The 20,777-nt window shown below is 37.8% G+C and overlaps 1 protein-coding gene across 4 annotated transcripts in view; it reads right to left on the bottom strand.

The window, feature by feature from the left end:
• Positions 1 to 2,438: 2,438 nt before the first annotated feature.
• Positions 2,439 to 20,777, bottom strand: part of CAPRIN2 (caprin family member 2) — a 42,116-nt gene continuing 23,777 nt past the window's right edge. For 2 of the 4 annotated variants that reach the window (XM_062570074.1, XM_062570093.1), the window contains 6 exons: positions 20,292 to 20,444; positions 16,459 to 16,642; positions 14,134 to 14,316; positions 13,047 to 13,147; positions 8,167 to 8,233; positions 5,816 to 6,716 (listed from right to left, as the gene is read on the bottom strand). In XM_062570074.1, coding sequence (XP_062426058.1) covers positions 6,148 to 6,716; positions 8,167 to 8,233; positions 13,047 to 13,147; positions 14,134 to 14,316; positions 16,459 to 16,642; positions 20,292 to 20,444 — 1,257 coding nt within the window. In that variant the 3' untranslated portion in view covers positions 5,816 to 6,147. Of the gene's footprint in view, positions 2,634 to 5,815; positions 6,717 to 8,166; positions 8,234 to 13,046; positions 13,148 to 14,133; positions 14,317 to 16,458; positions 16,643 to 20,291; positions 20,445 to 20,777 lie in introns of those variants that run through there. The other 2 variants (XM_062570102.1, XM_062570085.1) reach the window with 2 other exon arrangements.

The following is a 20,777-nucleotide window of genomic DNA, read 5'->3' as shown; positions in this document are numbered from 1 at the left end:
ACCAGCTTCAGGAAGTACAGATTGAGCTATGAGTAAACATTTAGTTAGGCAGAGACCCTAGTACTGAGCTGGCAAGGACTTCAGGCTAGGACCTTTGTCCTAGCCATCAGGATCTAGCTGGTCCCAATGACACAGGTGAGAAACTAGATGTAAAGCAGCAGTCATCCTAAGATAGGTTGAAAGACAGGAAGCATAAATTCATAACTTCAATTCTCATTCCAGATTCCTACAGAGAAATGAATATGAGATACTCTAATTTCAGCATTCCCCTATTGTCGGCAATTGTGTACAACCTCACAAGAAAAGAATCTTTTAGTGCTTGTCCATATCAAAGATCTGCTAACCATCACTGTCAGTTCCTCTGTGCCAAACAATTGCCTCCTGAAGTCACAGAGTGAAAGTACAGGTCGCAAAAGTAAGCATCATCGATGTGCCAGTAGGGGAATGCATTTATGCTGTCCACTCTTAAACATCCTAGGAAACTGAACTGCATTGAAGTGGTTAAAGCAATTACAATTCTGGAATTTCCCAAACCTAGAATTTATTACCTCTATACATATAAATTGATTGAATGTAACTGCATGAGTGCAGTCCAACACCACCCAGCTATGATTGCTTTTTCAAAGCACAGGACTGGCTTTCTCCCAGAACAGGTTAGAGTAAGTTCTGTAAGGCACAAATATAGCCATGTGGTCACTCCTCATATGATGTGGAAGATATGTATAGCAAACAAAGCAAGCAGAAGCAAAAAGGTTTAATGACTGAGACAAATCAAAAACATCAGTATTTTTGCGTGGGCCAGAGAGTTCTGATGCAATGCAAGCCATGACATAAAGCCAAAGTGAAGGGAATGTTCCTCATCTTCAGAGATCTTAAATTTATGCCACTGCTATCTAGCACTGAGATGCAGAGCTAAAATGTTGACTATAATCATTAATTCATTTCTTGCCATTGCCAAAGAGATCCAAAGTGCTTTAAGTCAGACAAATCTTTTACCTTGATCTCCTTCTTCCTGTGTTCCTTGTGTACATGTAATGCTAAAGAGTAGGAGCATAGTTAAACTATTTCTGCTAGGATAATGGTTCAGAGAAAAAGGCAAGATAAGTAATAGATAAGAAGGAACATAAGAGTGGTCCTACTAGGGCAGATCAAGGGTCTATCATCAAGCTCAGTATCTAGTCTCAACAGCAGCCCATTAGGCCTTAGGAGAACTAGACACAAGTCAAGCATGACGCGCTCTCCCCAAGCACTCTACCAACCTTCAACTATTTTCAGACAAGATTTCAATGTCTTTCCCAAGTAGTTTCTCAGTCTCCCCTTGAATCCTAATAGCCTTCTTTTAGGGAGCAAAGTTCCAAGGCCGCACAGTAGACAGTAACAGATGGCCCCCACCTTACATCCTGACTTTTGAATGCCTAATTCTGCAGTTTTCATCCTGCTTTTGAAGTTAAAATTCTGTACTTGTTCCTGTGTTGGATACCCTCAGCATCCAAGTTTGTCCAGATAATGATACTAATTATGGCTGCAAGAGAATAACTGATATACCTCTAGTATTTGGCTGCTTATACAAACTATCTGCTTACATTTGGGTATGTTGCATGTAATCCTTAGAGTTGATTGAGCACCAAAGCCCTTGAGTACTTCAAATACAGATACTTCCAGAAGTTCAAAACACATAGCTACTGTGAGAATTCTACACTTGCCTCTTAAGAACAGTGATTTTTACTAGTACTAGTGTCATGGCATAGAAGAACTATCACGTTATCCAGCCAACCAAGTTCCTTTAGGTAAAGCAGCCTGCTGTAAATTGTAGCTAAAAAGAGATACTCACGGAAAAAGTATGAGAAAAGATAAAATGATCCTTTGCATGATGTACCAGAAGCTAAAAATAAGCCAGTGTTCAGTATAGGGTTGTTTACTGCATTGTAGTGAAAAAAAAAATCACAGAAAATGATACCTGTACTTAGTGCAAAGCCTTCATTCCAAATCAACTACAGTATTTATTCACAAAAGACCTAAACAGTCCAAAATCTGTGTGAACTAATATTTTCCAGCCAAATCAGTATTTCACAACATACTTTTTTTCCAGATACAACAAAACCTAGAGACCTTCAGACAGTAGATAAAAATTTATAAGCTTTTTCTTTTTAATGGGATTGTTTCTAGTTGGGAGAAAAGATGTACAAAAATAAGTTAATCAGACTTGTGAACAACTGCTTAAGTAAAATTAATTCTTTTTCATCTTGTTGCAGTACACCGAAAGGTCATTTCTGCAGTTAAAATACACAAACTTCTATGCAACTCTAGTACTAATTTTCTTCAAAAGACATGTATAGATCTGATGCAGAGCTAGTAAGGATGATCTGCAGCAGACATATGCCAGACCTACAGCTGCAAAGCTTTGATCAGAGTCGGAATTCAGAAGCAGTCTTCCCCACCGGTTATATTGTCAAAGCAACTATAGATGATTTGTAGTAGGCAAGGAGAAAAAGGTAAACAAACTGAACCAGTACAATGAAACAGTGAAATCTTCTGCAGTCCCAGCTTTAGCACACAGGATGGGGGTTTCCTTAGCTGCAGAAAGTTAGCCATGAGAGCTCTGGTAGATCATTTGTATCTCACACTTCCATAACCTGAGGGGAAACATAAGAAATTCACAAGTCCATTAGCACAGAAAGCTTTTAAAAAATTCTTCTATTTCAGGGTAGTTCCAATATTTCATTAAACTTGCAAAAGGAAACATGGAAATTTACTCAGTCCAAATCAAAGCCAAATATTAGTTCCCTATCTTGAATACTACAATTTTATGTTCTGCAGGCTATACAACTAAATGGGATAGAATCTAGATAGTATCAGATTTCCATAGCAAAGGTACCAATAGAAAATTAGCTGTACTGTGATACTCCTTTGTGGATTTTAATCAGATCTGATTATTGTCCTTCCATAATTAAAACATATTACTAGCACAATTCAAGCAAGCTGACGGAAAAACTACAGAGGAAAAAGTATTAGTAGATTTATTTACATTAAGTCCACAACAGACCCAATGTTACCTTAAGTATTTTCAAATTGTGAAACTCACCTTTTTAAATCCTGTTAAATCCTTCTCCCTGAAGTAGAATACAGATCTAACCTGTTAATCTGCAGATACTCAGGTAGACTGAAACCACAGCAGATGAAAAATAATGTACTAAAATATTCTAAAGTGCTTTGAGAAGCTTTCAAGTGCTTAACCTTAAAACATAGAGAACGAGGCTAAATACGTCTTCCATTACTCAGCATCACATGAAATCATAAGGAGCCATATTTCTATGTATTTTGGAAATCAGAGTAACAATTCTTTATCAGTGGATTTTGGCCAGTTATTGAACTGTAGAACTGGATAGTGCTTTCTTCTGTACTGTACAGTATTTTTAGCACAGAAATGTAGCCTTAGTATTTAAGATTCAAGTACTAGCCTTTTGAGATGCATCTTGTCTGAGAAGTTATATACTTTTTTTTTTCTTGTTTTTAAACAGGTTAACTAGAACCACAATTACTGCTCTGACTAGAAACACAGTAAAGAGCAATGGTTTCAGCTAAGGCAGCATAAAAATTATGCAGTGTAAAACTGGATCTTTCAGTTATTGTATGGAAGTCAAATTCATTTCAGTTGTATTATTAAGTGCCAAAAACAGTAGAAACCCAAGAATTTTATTTTAAGTAGCAGGTACTATAGAGATTCTCCTTTGGGCTACTAAAGCTTACAAGTTTGCAAAGGTCTTAAAGACATCCACCACATAATTTATAGTCAAGCTTGCTATTAAGGAATGATATAACAATAAAATTTGTTTTATATATTCATGCTTCTTGCTGCTAGTGTACTCCTGTTCGGAATTTAAATATCCATCTTATATATACACAAATGAACAAGCCAGATTTTTGAACTTGTTTCCTTTATCTTAAGGATATGTAAGCCAGAGATGCATAAAAGCATAGTAGATCCATCAGTGAGAAGTAAGATTAACTCAAAAAAATGAAAACTGTAGGGTCAACCAAGTAGTTGTCAAGACTGATTAAACTGGAGCAGTATAAAGCAACATGCAAGTCTCATGAAGTCACAGTAATCATATGACAAGGCTGCCAAAGGCCAAGCTTATTACCCAAGCGTGGAGGTACTGGTAGTTCTTAAAAATCTAGATCTGTAACACTGATACAGGTATAACAGGCCTCTTAAATGAAGATTTGGTGCTAAGTTAGTTTGAAGTGTAAGGGACACCCTTCTGTATGCACAATAGGTAGCATTTATTAATGAGTCTCTATGCAGATAGCACAGGAAAGAAATAACCAGGTAGTCTTCAGTATTTCAGAGGGACTGAAGAAGGGGGGAGTTGCTGGTCTGTAAGAGAAGCAATGCAGATGTATAGCCAATGCAAGCCAAGCCTTTATCCTAGCCCTTCACTAGCCTAGCACTCTGTATGAGACTAGCACATTACCATGTTAATATGCAATAAGCTGACTTGAAATCTAGGAAAAGCTCAGGAAAAGATACCGGTTAAGCACTTTATATACTCCAACCTCAAACATAAAGAATGTTTTAGGAAAAAAAAAAAGAGTCTTTAAAATCAAAACTAGTATCTTTAAAAACAAAGTATAGGTTTAATATATGATGGCTAAGGCTCAACACTTCTGTAGAGTGGCAAAAGTCTAGGTACCAAAGGCTTTATCCCAAGCTTCTCATCTCAACTTGCCAAAATGATCACACTAAAAAGCATTTTTGATTCAGCTCCATACAAGCATCAGCATGAAAAAGAAATCTAAGCTTGAAATAAAAGAGCTTAGGCTAGCATCTTTATGAAGTCATGCCAGAAAATTCGCTTTGACATCTGCAGGGCATAAAGGGTGAACTGTTTCAAGTTGTGAAACTTGTTACCAAGAAATAGCAGCTTTATTCCGATTCAGTTTTTACTTTTGTATAAAACAGGTAGCTGAACTGTTTTTAACTTTGAGTAGTTATAGTTCATCCTTAGATGTACCAGTCAGACTTTTCCACTAGCTTAGCAGTGCACTAAAACTTTCATTTTAAACACTGAAAAGCTTTATAAAAAATGACACATTGCAGCTTAGACAAGGACATTCATAATAACAGCTCTTCAATCATGTATGGACTGAAAGGTCATGACATCACTGAAGGTATCACTGATACCCTTTATCTGTAAGAAAAGGGTTTTAGGAATACAAATGCCAGAAAGCACTTAAGTTCAATTTAGGACTTGAGCAGAAGGCTCCAACTGCACCTAACAAGTTCCTCAGCAGTTCAGAGCAGAAGAATCAATCAAGCTGTAATGCAAGTTGTATGGCGCTCCCCCCGTGACATCTGTGGTTCACAGAAGTCAGTTTTACATTTGAAATATTACATCAGAATGAGATCTGCATAGTGAACACAATGTGAGCAAGCCATATACTAATTGCTTGAAAGCTTAAGAATTTCAGTTGATTACATTACTGAAGGAAAGTCAATGTGACAAGAGTTAGATTTACATTTCACAAGGTATGTATTAAAATTAGTACTCTAATCAAGCATACAGCGTTCCACTAATTTCTTGGCTTGCAAATCAATGAAGTAGGTAGTTGAATTCATTCTGATGAAGAAAGGAACACTTGAGACTATCTTCTTGTTTGCAGTTTTCGTTTCAATTGTACAACTTACCTAGTGAAACTCATGACCAAGTTCTATAAAGACATGCATGTATGCCCCACAAGAGTTAATAAGCTCTGTTTCTGATATATTTTGAGAATAAAGACAACTAGCAAGATTAATACTAAAATGCATATTAACTTGTTTTATTGAGGCACAACAAGGCATTGTGAATAGCCCATATTTGAGGCAATCAATAGTGTAGTAAGCTGGACATACAGTTTAGGGTAAGTGCAAACAATATACATTCACAGCTTTACTAGCAAGGCTACATCACAACTGATAAAGTGCCAAATTAGTGCTGATTCAGTACCCCAACTCCATGATTTCACCTTGCACAACAGAACCATCGTTTCCCCCAATAATGGAACCACATATCTTCTATAAAGTCAGTAGTAAGTGCAAAGCTAGTTCCCCCTCCCCCCACCAAAGTGTTTGGAGCAGCTTTTTTGTAAACATTGCACTGGATTTCAGTCCTGATAGAGGAGGTATCCCGAAAAGGTAGAATATTTCCAGCTACTTCCATAGATGGCTCCCCGATGCAGACGCAACCAGATCTGGTCTCCCTGGAACAGCTGCAGAACTGCATGATTACTAGCTGTTTCATGGTCAGGAGCCCCATCATTTGCATATGCTGACACTAGAACCTCTTCATTCTTCATGAGATTCACATATAGGGGAACATTTACAGCCAGCTTCAGCATGTGGAAGATGAAGACATAAGTACCATTCACTGGGCAATTGAACCTACCAAGCTGGATATCAAAAGTTTCTCCAAGGTTGTTCAGCAGCAGATCAAACACAATAGGCTGGTCTAGAGTTCCAGGGGCCAAGTTAGATGTTCTAGCAGCAGAAAAGGCAACTCTCATCTGCTGAGGGAGGGGATAGACGTGCACTGGTAGTATGGTGGCAGCTTGGCTCGTCACTGGCATATCAACAGGGGTGATGCTGCGAGAGTCTCCCTGACCAGAGTCCCCACTGTTAAAGGTTTCATTGTCTCGTTCTGGACTGCTCACCTGAGAAGAATCACTCCATCCTGCTGTAATATAGGATAACATAAGGATAATACAAGGATAATCTTAAACCTGCAGGCATATTCTTAAATAGCAACTGTACAGGTATTGCTCTATCTTAAGAGTCTTGCAACTACAGTAAGCATCAAAGGATCTTTGAGAACACTTTGAAATTGATTTACATTCATAGCAGTTGCATTCAGCAAAAGGGCCCATAGTTTGACCACAAGCAATGACTTCATCTTTTTTATATAAGAGAAGACAGTAGCTAGCAACATTAACTACCTACAGTATTTGGTACATGCATATATGACTGAAAGTATATGCTAACTTCTAACTGGAGATGAAAACAGTTGCTTCTGAAGTAAGTTTGCAGTATTTCCAAGAGCCAAGTAGTCAGTCACCTTTAAGGCCCAAAGTTGCACTTCAAGTTATTTAAATACTGCTCTTCCAGAGTTATTCTTAATAGGTCATGACAACTTACACTAAGACCGTCTGAAAAAAAAAAAAAAGCTGTTTTAAGCTTTCTGCACCTCATGCCCTACAAAAATGAAGCAGTCTAACTATTCAAACACAGCTAAAAAGATCTAGTTCAGTCTTTGATGAAAATACTAATAGAGCAGAGAAGCTTAAGATAAATCACCCTCATGTTTCAAGCCAGTTATTTCTACTGAAAGGAACACCTTAAGATGTCTGACAAAACTGAGTTAGGCTGCTATAGATACCTTAACACTAACAAGTACATGTCTATCAACTACTCACCCACCACCACCTGTTTTAGTTCTCCTCCTTTGAAATACAGAATCTGACTAATAGGCTAACTGAAAAGTGACTTGCTTTATCCTAAAAAAGACTTTTCCATGACATGCAATACTAATCTCCCTTAAATCTTCAAATAAATGGCCTAGGTGTTCCCTCTACTTCTCACCTATAGCATTGGTTTATATCTGTTTACAACACGTTCAAAACGGATTGTATTCAGATTGAATTATGTATTTCCATATCTTTTGTACTCCAGCACAGAATTACAAAGTAAAGTTATATTTCTAAATAAACTATTTTCCACAGAGAAATGTATCTTGCAAAGTCTGAGATCGATTTTGACAGCTTATCCAAAAAAACCCCATACAATTTACTATTTATGGCTGGCATATCAAGAAGGCAAACACAATATTATTAATACTCTGTATGTACTTCCAAGTCAACTTATTGAGAAAAACACAGCAAGGTACCATTTGTCAGAGGACTAATCTGTGAAGCACCAGATTGAGAATGGTAAAGTCATTTGCTGCTATAATATGCTGACATTTAAAAAAAAAAAAACATCCTTAAACTTTCATCTAGCTTGGTTAATTCTGTACCAAGCTTGAGCTGTTTGGTAACAGTAATACAACAGTTCAAAGTAATAGTGAACTTCAGCATCTGCCACACATGTATACACACAAGCTACTACTGGGAACCTGATGTCAGCCTTACCTCTTGAATTTGCTCGAGGGCCACTAGTTATCCCACCTCGTTTATAGCACTGCTGGTAATTAACATCCTAGAAAAGATTATAAATAGCTATGAACAAACTGAAAACAGTTACTAAATACTAGAGCTTGAATTGTGCAAATGAGAACATACTATTATCAGTCATTGAGTTCAGAATTAGGATGTTATTAAACATTTATAGAAAATACACTTTTACAATAGCTGATATTAAAAAGCTATTTAGATACTGGTTCTGGCAAGTCAGCTTAACCATTCACTAAGTTCAGCTCCTTGAACCTTGTCTTAAGTCTTAGGCCTGTTAAAGATATGAATTTGTATGGAGGAATACATTTCAAGATTAAAGATCCTCTCTGACCAGAAACTGGAGTTCTTACCATTTCATTCTCCTTTTTACATTATACACATTATTTGAAAGCTTACAGATTAACCTGAACCTAAAACCAAGCATCTAAGCCACTGGCTTTCATCACCAGTTCAGACAAAGAAGCTTGAACACACATGCAGTAACATCCCATAGAAAACAGTCTCAATAAGAGCACATTACCTTGATAAACCTAGACACTTTCAAGCTTCTGCCTTGCTATTAAAAAGAGCTGAGATGATTATTTTATGAAATATCTAGTACTACTTCAAGATTGTCTTAGTTACTGTACTTCAGAGTACTTTCCTCTCAACAAGGCATAACTTATCCCCACCCAGATTATTGATGCAAATTGATCATTACGTTTCTGCTTTTGCTGAGATGGTAGAGCAAGTTTAAAGATGTTCTTAGTACTCACTCCAAGTTGGGTTTTTCTAGCTAATACACTTAACACTTGTTCTTTACACAATGAACACTTACATTATCTTCTTTCCTACCAAAATCTACCTATCTGGCTGCATTAGGTAAGAGAGCAAGATATTGACATAAAGCCTGAGTATGACAGATTCAATACTTTAGATATCAAGATAGCACAGAGTCAAGAATATTCTCGTACTTCAGACAAAGACTGATTTAACCAAGGTGATCATCTTCGTGCTGTATTGAAGGCTTTTCTAAAATACTTGCTCACATTTGAGTTATGGATGTAATCTTTGTACAGAATGTTGCATCTTTTCAGTAGTAAGACAACATGCAAAGGGAAATATATTGTACAAACATCCTCTCACCTATCAGTCTAGTACCTACATCATTTGCTTATTAGGTGTTAAAAAAAAAAAGAAGGATGAGAAAAGATCATACTAAAGGCTGTCAGGACTGTAACAGCAGCCCTTCATTGCTTCATTACTTTTCCTATGGAAATAATAAGAAAACCACTAGTCAATATTAGAAGCATTGTTACATTTTATACACAAGTCTAAAAGCACAGGTTTCTATCAAGGAAGGAGGAATGAATGCTAAAGGTTCAGCAACAAAAATCCCATCTGCTCAGATGAAGAGGAAAGACAGCACATAAGCAGATTAATATTTAGAAGACAGTATGGGAGCATACGGTAAGGAACCTCAGGATATCCTGCAGCCAACCAGAGCTTCTAGAAGTTCAGCTGAGTTACAACCCAAAGCTTGTTGGGCCTACCAAGAATGTACCTTTTAGAGAAGAAATTGCTGGAACAGATGTTCCAGACTCTGCAGGGGAAACAACTTCTTTCAAAACTTGTTTGCAAGTTGTGTATATTACTTCAAAAAAACTATCCTGAAGGATGTTTAAATAGCCAAGCTACCATAATTCCAGTCAAGATCAAGTTGACTCAGCAATGACAGAATATACACAAGTAGAACAGAAATTTGACAGTAGTAGTTAGAGGTCAGGAAAACAGTATATCAGTTTAAGCAAGTTAGTATACTAAAAAATAAGAGTCAACCTGAACAGCTGAAATTTCAGTAGTTTCTGCTTACGTACTTCACAGGTTAATGTCTAATTTAATAGCTATTCTGATCTATACGTGGATAACCTACATTGCAAGACTAATTCATTCAACAGTGACAGAATTATGTTAAACTAATTTCCAGTACTCCAGAGATCTTATCTCAAAATAAAGGAAATCAGATATCTAAGTGCACTGGTGTTTGGAAGGTGGAAGCAAAATTCCAGATCCTCTATGCCAGGTAGCTGGTCTGCTCTTAACCAGTAAGAGTTTAATGGGTAGATTAGAACTGTAAGACAATAAGCTCTCAGTTTTTGGTCTTCTGGGAAGCATCTTGGAAACTCAGGCCTAGTCATGCACATTATCAACACAGCTCTATAGAAGTCCATATGTTACTATCATTTGACATGAAATGCCCATTCGTCAGGAGCACTAAGTCTCAATATACACTAGCCAACTAATAGCTTGTCACTGATGTATGGTGTGCAATACTGCTAGAGTAGCACTCTGCAAGATTCCATGAGCCCAACACCTTCTAATATACAAGACAAGTCATCCAAGCAACTCAAAACAGTGTCTTAGACTAGTGTTCTCTAACAGAACTAAAAAGACAGGCTGCATCTGTAGAACAGATGTGTCTGCAGGAGCACAACTTGCCATAAGGCATTTCCAAAGATGAGATCCATCAGGAAAGAGGGCTAAAGACTCAAGTTTATAAATAGTTGTTGGAGCAGTGAACCCTGCCACCTCAAAAAAGCAAATTCCACTATTTTAGGCAAGCAAGAGAATTCCTTAATACCTGCAGGAACTTGATGTGTCATACAATCAGACAAAATATTGCCAGTCACTGACTTAAAACCATGACTTAAAACCATCATTTCACTGTTTCCTGCAGGCATTATGAAACTAGCTGGGCCAGTCTCCCACAGAAGCAACAAGCTGTATTTGTCAGGAATGAAGACAACTACTATCTTGGTTAAGTGCTTTGCATCAGCTCTCGAAGTTGAAACCTACAGATTTTAAAGGACTTGACAAAGGTGGAGCCTGTACCTTCTCCAGTATCTTTTGCCACAAATACTTTCTTGGGATCCCATAAATTCCACACTACAGAAGACACTTCATGGTGCCACTCCTTCCAGTTCTTCCCCTCTCCCATATCCAAATACTCTATATTTCTCCCCCTCCCAAGAGGGCAGACTGAAAGTGTGATCCAAAGCTGAAACATTAGCAGGGATTTGCTGGCATAGCCCGAGCTCCTACCACAATAAGCTAACTAAGCACTACAGGTTTGTTACAATCCCTTGTAATTCCCACTGCTGAGAAGTTGCACTTTAACTGATGGGAAACAGCAAGGCAAGCTCTCTAGTTTTAGCTCCTTTTGGGGGAAAGGAACACACACTTAACGGCTAGTAGAGAGCTATAACAAAACCTCATTTAAATGTGACACCTCAGATTTAGTCAAAACCTTACGCACAGGGACACATTAAGCCACTGAATTTCACCTTCAAAGTATCAGGTGTGTTCAAAAGGTAGTTTAGTAGCTAAGGGATAATTATTTACTTAACACATACATCAAGAAGCAGCAATCTAGTTTAGGTGGCCTTAGAAACGACCAATTTGGAAATTAACCTGTCAATCACAATTATTTCCCCACTAAAAACACAACTCATTTACCTGTTCTAACCAGCTCTTAGAACTGCTCTTCCCTTGCAAGAAAAAGATTCCTTAATTTGACTCTCAGCATCATACTGCAGCAGAAGTAATTTATCATCTTCCCACTTACTTCTCAGACTCAGTTGTACAGAAAGCTTTGTCTGATGGTTTTAGATAGATACATTTCTCTCCCTCTGCTCCTTCTTCCCCTCTCATTTTTACAGCTTGGTAACTCTGCATTTTGAGATAACAAGCAGATAGCATGGTACAGCAGAAAAGTGAATTGTCTGCAGAATTTACTGCAGTGACAAGGTATCTTCTCCTTATCTTAGAAATTCTTCCTCATCCCTCCCACCCTCTAAGCTAACTTAGGGCACACTTCCCAAAAGCAAGTCTGCTATTTTGACACCCAAAATATTCACCTCATTTCATGTTACAATGCTATTGGAACAAGAATTTAGCTCTTAAAACCACCTTCCCACCTTGAACAAGACAGACACCACTGACCAAGAGAAAGGCAAGTTGCTAAAACTGATTTAAACCAGGTTAACATTTTTTTTTTAAAAAAAAAAAAAGCTTTCAGAAACAGGGCAAAGAATGAGACAAGCAAAGCTCCCATTTTGTACTAGCCAATGTTTGAGAGTCTGTGCATTCAAGAGGAACAAATTCACATATTCCAGCTATGTTCTACCATCTACTAGTATTACAAATTTAGGCGGCAAAACATGAAAGTCATTCTTGGTTATGAGCCACTGCATATTTTCAAGATGAGCCAACCCTTAAATAATCTGCCCTAAAAGCATCAGGTTTGCTAAAGCAGAACTCTAGGCTTTTTTGTATTCCACATAGACCTTTAGAGATATGAATAACTACTCTTAGTCACAGTGCAAAAAAACTAGAGATATGAATAACTACTCTTAGTCACAGTGCAAAAAAAACTCTGATGGCTAGGGGACTTCATTAAGAGTGAAACAAGAATCTTGTCTATTTAACCACATTCTCAGCCAGTCCATTTAAGTGTTCATGTATTTGACCCTAAGGAGGCACTAATTGAGTCCTAATTTGGAAAATCATAATAAAATGGTCTCATTATGCCACATCTTTTATCATCTGTTTGCATTTCAGAGATTCACCTTGGACTAAGTTCAACCTATCATGCCACAGAGTTCTGTCTGAATTGATTTCCTATCACAACTGCAGTCTGATCCAAAAAAACGTGTCTGTCCAGGAAACAAAGTTAACCTCTGGGCTGTAGGAAGATAATGGTTCACCTTTTGGTTAAATTAAAAGCTATGGTATTAATAAGCCTTCTTAATGAGCACTGTACAGAAGGTGCTACAGAAACAAAGTGAGTGAATACTTACTCTCTGAGAATATGGCATTCCAGGATAATCTCTGCCAGGGAACTGCAGCTGGCCATAGTTGCCATTAGTTATTGAAGGTGAGCCTCTGTAAGCATCAAAACCTGCTCAAATAAAGTGGATTATTCAATATTATTGAATGATCTAGTTTATATTACAAGTACAGAACACAATTAGAATTCCCTCCTGGGAATTATCTGTATCAAGCTACATAACTCCACATCTACTCCTTTCAGGATACAAAGCAGAGACACTGCAACTATTAGGAGTGCATTTCAGTAGCCACCCAGAACTACTCACTTTGCATTTATTAGTTACATGATTAGAAGTATTAACATTAGTATCAAACAGACAACTGTTAAGGTCTAATGGGATACCCCAGAACAGCTGAAACTTTCCAAACCCAGAAACGTTGATTTTGACAAAGAATTAATACTTAATTTTACTATAACAGATAACATACATTTAGTTACTACAATATTCAGCCTCTATTAGACTAACAACCAAACTGGATCCAAAAGCAACTCAGTACCAGAAACTAAAATCCTTAACTGCTGATGAATTAGGACTACATAGCCCATTTCAGGATATACATTCCTACAACATACTAAGCAGTGCCAACCTAATACCTAAGACCACTTCTGCCTGAGTCTGAGTCTCCTACTTAAAATGGAGTAGGCTGCAGCTACTAACAACTGATGAAAAGTTAGCTTCAGTTGAGTTCAACAGATATTTTCCAAGAAAAGAGAAAACATATGACAGGGTAAGGAGTTCAGAAGAGTAAGTGAACTAGCAAGTAGAACAGTCCATATAACTGTTTTACCAGTCTATTAATGAACATCTCCACTTTCATAATTCAACACACTATGAAGTTGTTTCATCAGTCAACCTCAAACTAGAAGTACAAGATTATGAATAAGAGCCAGAATTAATTTGCTTGAAGTCCACAAATGGAAGTCCTATTCCTTGCACATTAAAGTTATTTTAAGAGATCCATATAGAAAGCCTAAATTCAACATCATGTTAAGGCATGTTCTATTTTCACTACATTAGAATTTTCCTACAAAGGAGCAGTAAATAAAGCACATACCTTTGTATCCACCAGGGGAACGATATGAATTGGCCAGTGATCTTCCACCTCTGGTGGATCCTCTGACAGACCCACGACTGTTAAGGTAAGGCTGAGGTGGCCTGGGAATAACATTAGTCTGTGCTGGATAGAAGGCAAGGCTCCCATTGCTAACAGGAACAGCTCCATCAGGTTGATAACTAACTGCTCAAAACAAAAAGCAAAAAATTCAGAGTTTGAGTTGTAATATTACCACATCTAGAAGCCAGGGCAACATTAGGAACTTCAGAACTGAAAAAAGCTGCTCTGTTATTTCCAGTTCTCATGCCCTTCATGCTCCAAAGGAGATCCCTTCCCTTTCCTCTAGTTTTGATCAATTTTGTTACTGAGCACACTATAGAGACAAAACAGCTGAATCCATCAGTGTAAGGCCTTAATGTATTAAAGATGTTTTGAACTATGCAACTAAATCTTCCTAATCAACTCTTGTTTAATTTTATTCACTTAGAACCAGTGCTGTTCTACAGTGCTGCCTATTATTTCATGAACTAGATCAGTGTTGATATTCTTCAGCACAATGAAGCAAACAATCTTGTTAAGACAGGAACAATAAAACAACTATAGAAAGCTAGATATAAGTTCAATTTACTTTGAGGACGCATCCCTACCACATGTTATTAGGCCATTCAATTGCAAACAACAGGTACAGCAACATTCAAAAGTGCTTTCCACTCACCAGGTCATTATTACATCGTTACATTTAAATATAAACATCATAGCCATGCTTTATACTAACCCCAAAGCTTAAACATAGATCAAAAGTGACAGTCTACAGACTTTTCTGAAGTCTGCAGAACCACTGCACAAAGTGACTAATAAATAAAATCATGGAGTTTCTCATTTAGAAGCTGTCAAAGGCTACTGATCACTTCCTGTAGTCTATGATGAAAACAGGGCATTAAGATAAACAAGCTTTGCTGGTCTGCTATACTTATCTTGCTCTTTGGAGCTCTTAACCTTGGAATGGCTCACTGACTTCACACAATATCAACTCATCTCTAATGTAATTCCTATAGAGTCCTTTGGTAGGAAGGGTATATTAGATGACCTTGAAGCAGACATGTCCTAGCTTTGACTAGATGTCTTCATACATCCAGATTCCTACTTGTCAACTTCTTTTCATCCTGCAACCTATTTCAGGAAGATTTAGTGGCTAGTTCAATTCAAATTCTTGGAAGTCACTGCCAGTTACATGAATTCACCCAGTAACAGTATTTGAATGTCAAGCAGGTCTGTTGTGTGTTGAATAAGGCAGTTCAGGACCCTACTTACCAGAAATTCTTCAGGTCAGACACACTCAGAATCAATCAGCTAATAAAAACAGAACTTCTGTAAGAAGTCAGCCAAGCTGTACCTCCTTCAGGTAATAGTGTATGAACAGTTACTGCAGCTTAGCTGATTCACAGAACCTGAATTATAACAATTTGTGACAGAGGTCTCCTAATTCAGCAGGAAACAGAAGCAGCAAGTGGTATGAGTTTAGGACAAGATCTTTGCTATAGAGAGCCAGAACTTCAGCATAATAGGATTCAGCTGGAGTGAGAAGTATTTGTTTTCATGATGGGGTAGCAGAGTCTAAGAAAGCTTTAGTAAGGTATACAATATCCACATGGAGACTTTAGTACTAGAGCACAGTCCAGACAGCTAGGTGCTTTAAGATAATTAATTATATTGTGAGTGTATTACACTGTGTATTGAGTTCAAAGGAATGAAAACAGCAGCCCATTCTTAAAACAAAATACTAATTCTAATCTGCTCTCAGATGGTTTTCCTTGCACCAGAAGCACAAACTGCTTATCATTTTGGATAATTCACCTAAGTAGTGGCAGCCTGTCACATAACCTTTTCCTGTTTACCATCTACCACTTCTTAGCATTAGATGCAGCATTAGTGTTTATAACCAGACCTCAGATTAACAGTTCCAAATGGAGTATTTCATCACTGCTTCAATTTTAAAGTAAACTTATTTGGCTTGGATAAGTGTCACTCCATGCCTGAATTTCCCTCCTGCTAGGGAATTATCCATACTGGGCACATAGGCAATACTGTCCATACAACTAGTATGGAAACTAGCATTTTTAAAAAGTTCACATACCATACTGTCAACTAGGTTATGAGATGACATAACCCTAATGTTAACAGATGCTGCACAAGAATCTCAATGAAGGAATTTCACTGAAATATAAGAACCTCCATATATTCATTGCATAGGTCATTTAATTCAAACTATTAAACCTGAAGGACCTTATTTAAATGCTGTTTGAAACAGACAAGAACAGTTCTCACCTGAAGACAGAGATTCTTGTGAAAGAGATGTTTGTTCTGCAACATGAGAAGACTGCAGCTGGCACTGGGGAGGAGTCTGTGTACTTGCTGTAGAGAAACTCTGATTATATCCTGCAGAATATGAAGAATCCTCTTTAATTTCCTGGTCTTTACGTGGAGGCAGCGGTGCATTCACCTTAAACACCTATAATATAGAGACAAAAGCTTAACACATTACCAGCTAAACTCTCCACCTAATGTCACCCCTCTGCTATGCTCTGGTTTAAGTGCATATGCCTAGAGCAGTTTCCAGAAGACCAACTGTGGCTTAGGATGAACTGAGAACTAGATGCAAAACAAACCATCCTCCTTCCTTTCAATAAGCTTATAAGGGCTTATTCTTGTGTACTTAGATATTACCTAAGAAGTGTAGCTAGAATGATCATAGCTATTGTACCCAATCAACAGAACAGCTACCTTAGAGTAAGCAATTTCGCTTCTATGTTAAAGCCATTTAAACCCTCAATGACCATCCATCCTACAGCTTTTTATCTAAACCTAGGATGACTTTTACCAAGATTAGATATTCAGGTTCGGGAAGAATTTTGGTCTCCACACATATATTGGATGCTAACTTTACTCTGCCATCCACTGAGATAATTACCAAGACAGCTTTCACCCCCTTGATAAGTTGAGCCCCAACTTTCCCTTTCTTGTTAGCTAACATACCAGAACACACTAAGCAAGCAGCAGAATCCAGCAATTTAGACATTAACCTTATAGCCTGGGAAGTAAGATGGTGTGCAGATATTACTGCTAGCCAAATCTGTGACCTAGAGTTCAGTCACTTCAGTGTCAGTATTGTTTTATAGCCAAGTTACCAGAACTGATGCAGTCAGATACAACAGCTAGTATCAAGATCAAAAAGGAAAGAAGTCTATTTCACATAGAAGGATCCAAGTTTCAAGTAAAGAATTGTCAATAGCACTGGTACCGAGCCAGATCTACTGAGGTAGAGCGGAACATTTTTCAAGGCCTCTGCTTGAAGATAGAAGAGGGAAGATTAACTGCAGCCAGATATACAGAGCAACTTAGCAGCTTGACAGTGCTTACTGTATTCAGGTGTAGCTATAACTACAATTGGGAAACGAACATCTTTCTCACAGTCAGGGAACTAAGTATTTGCCTCTAACAGAGGGGAAGCACAGAAATCCATGATATTGCAATAAGTACAAGTCTGAACCATTATGAAATACCATAATTTGAGTTTGGACTTGGCCAGATGAAGTAATCTCATTCAAAGCTTAACTGACAGTTGTCATGTTTTAGACACCTAGAATTGTAACAGATCTTGAAAAATTTGAAACTGTCCTTGATATTCTGTGTCATCTACTCAGCCTCAAGGATGGGTAGTAGTAAGACTTCTGTCAATCCAAAGTCTAGCTGATCTATAATCCTTTTCAAATAAAAAGGGATCTTGCAATGTGATAAGATCCTGCACCTGTCTTACACCAAGATTATCAAAGCTGGCACAATGTATGTTCTCAGTAGCACTCATGTACTTCCTGTTGAATGCAAGAGTCAGCATTATGCTTCATGCTATTGAACAAAGCATGACACATTGACTTAATTACTCCCATTGTATCAGCAAGTAAAGAAGCAGGTACCTACACAAAAAGGGGCATAAAACCTTCCATAAATCAGACAAGATACGAGGCTAAGAACATGCATATGGAAAAGTCTGGCTCATAAGTATACAGCAATACTCCTTTGAATATCACTGTTTTGTGCCTCAAATCCTGGTCCAGAAAGCTCCACACATGCTTTATGAACCTGTCCAGAGATACTACTTTTTCACACCCTTGCAAGTGTAGTATCCACAATGTTCTCCAACAAGAAACTCTGCCTTTTAGCCACATGTCAAGTACATTCAGAACAAAAGAGGATATGCACAAGACAAGCAGGTAGCGGCCCCTTCTCTTAAAGCCTCTGTACGTGCTTTGGGCAATTAAAGTAGAAAATTCCTTGATCACAGAATGTTGCTCTAGAAACATTATGGCAGAAAATCCACTTTCACAAAAACAACTTTCTCCTGATTTGGTAAACTAATGAGTACTCCAGGCTCTTTAAGAGGAATATATAATTTTACTTAAGGGCTCTGTATTGTCCTAGAAAAGGACCAAGGTGTAAGGCTAGCCTAACTTTAACTGGGGCATTTGAACATAATGGTCTTTAGTGTATGCAAGCTTAAATAACACTAGAAAGAACACAGACCTCAAGCCAGTTTGCATGACCCACAAGGACTTAATTAGCATAGCATTTAATCAGTTATTCCAGTAGTAGTATAATTTAAAACAGATCTAACTTAGAACAATCTCCCCACCACCACTAGTCTTATTCAAAAGATCACACGCCTCTGAGGCTCTACTGGAACTATTTCTAAATACAGAGTAAAGCAAGAGTAGAAGCATCACAGTAGTGATTTACTACAGAAAACAACTAGATGAAGCTCTAGGCACACCTAACAGAATTTGGAAGTATGTACCTAAAATTCTTATGCTTTGAAAGGCTACTACATACATCTCAAAACAGCAAGATGCAGGTTGTTCAGCAAGTTGTGGAACTATATTAGTACATTTGAAGAGTGCCTTCACGGAATCTCAGATGACCTGTTCCTAGCTTTGCTTTTGAGCAGTAGAGAATATGCTACCATATGGTAAGAGTTTGCTGGAAAGAGCAAAGATCATTTGCTTCATGAAGTTAAACAACTAGCAACATCACATGGAAGGATACCTATGAAGCAGGTTTACAAGAAAAGCTAGCAAAATTTTTCAATAATTAAGGATAAAACTGTCAGTTATGCAGACAGTGTTAAAAACAGCCACCAGTTGGCCTTAAAAATCTGTGCTTGAGTCAGTGAAGGGCATGTAACTAGAAAACAAGCTGCAGAACTCATTGAATTACATTTGTCTTTTAAAGAAGGACATCCACAAGATTCAACACTCAAGATGGGGAGCACATAGCAACTTAAGACAGTAAGTAGTTTTAGATACATTAAATCTTTTACTGTTTGAAGAATTGATACAGAAATTCTTCAGCTTTATCATCTTGTATACAGTGCTTCAAGGTTATGTAGAAATGAAACAGTCTCAGCTTTTTAGCATCTTCTGAAAAAGGGAGCACGATAGCTACTACATGGAAACCCTTCCTCTGGGTCCTTCCAGGAGGGGCCTGCACCCCAGATTGACAGATGGCAGGAAAACGTTAGTAGCAATGAATGTCCTGAAGACATACTGATACATGCAAGAGACTGTAGACTTTGTAAACTCTTCCCTAGAGACCTACTGCTGACTACTTGTTAGACATGACAGGGAGTTAAATTCTTGTTTACAAAAGACACATTTTCCATGATTCCAGCGGGCCGAGTTTAAATCATGCGTATTGACAGGTTCAAACCACAGCAAGACAAGTTCAGGTTACAGAAAGCTCTCTAGCACTACTGACAGGGAAGAACTTAAGAATTCCACATTTCTCTGCAGTCTATTACTTGATACCTACATTTACATATAACTTAGTTGATTTCAGATCTGAATTTTCCCTGTTAGTTCCTTGAAGATACCAAAATATCTCAGCATTAAGTATTGGAACCAGACAGGGACTAAAGCTGGATCTCTGTTCAAGATAAGCTGTTCTAAGTTCTGAAGGCAATGGAGAAGCAGAATATTAAGTTAGTTTGACATTAAAACATCAAAATGACTCAAAGTTCTGTACTATATCATGGAGAGCAAACTTCTGAGTATTAGGACTAAATTACAGACATGCTTATAAGTTTTAGTGTCAAGTCACATACTTACAGTCTGCATAGCCTGAAAGGGAGCTGCTGTTATTGTGACAGAACTACTGCTTGCTGGAGGAGACTGAAAGGTTTGCCCTGATGGTACTGGTGACATGGAGGTGCTTGAAGTAGGCAATGGTGACTGTGGCTCACTTGAGAGGGGAATAGTTGCCTGAGGAAAGAACAAAAATATGTAGCAAGAGGTCACCTGATAGTTATCTGGCAGTAACAGAAGCAGTTAATTTGCTCTAAAGCCTAGACTATCAGAAGTCAGCAGTTTCTACAGGATGACATTTGGACATAGCAGAGCTACAAAATAGCTTTTGCTTAGAGTTTCAAATCTTACTGTGCATCCTCAGCAATCAGTACTTCTATTGCAGTCTCTGCTGATTAAGTGAATGCGCCTATGCACTAATATACATACCACTCATTGTAATAATCTCACCATAAAGACATTAGGGTATTTTCCCCACTACTAAGTAAATAGTGCTTTGTCCAACTTATT

Source organism: Rhea pennata, chromosome 1, assembly GCF_028389875.1.
Source record: "Rhea pennata isolate bPtePen1 chromosome 1, bPtePen1.pri, whole genome shotgun sequence".
NCBI lineage: Eukaryota > Metazoa > Chordata > Aves > Rheiformes > Rheidae > Rhea > Rhea pennata.
This window is presented reverse-complemented; position numbering and strand designations above follow the sequence as displayed.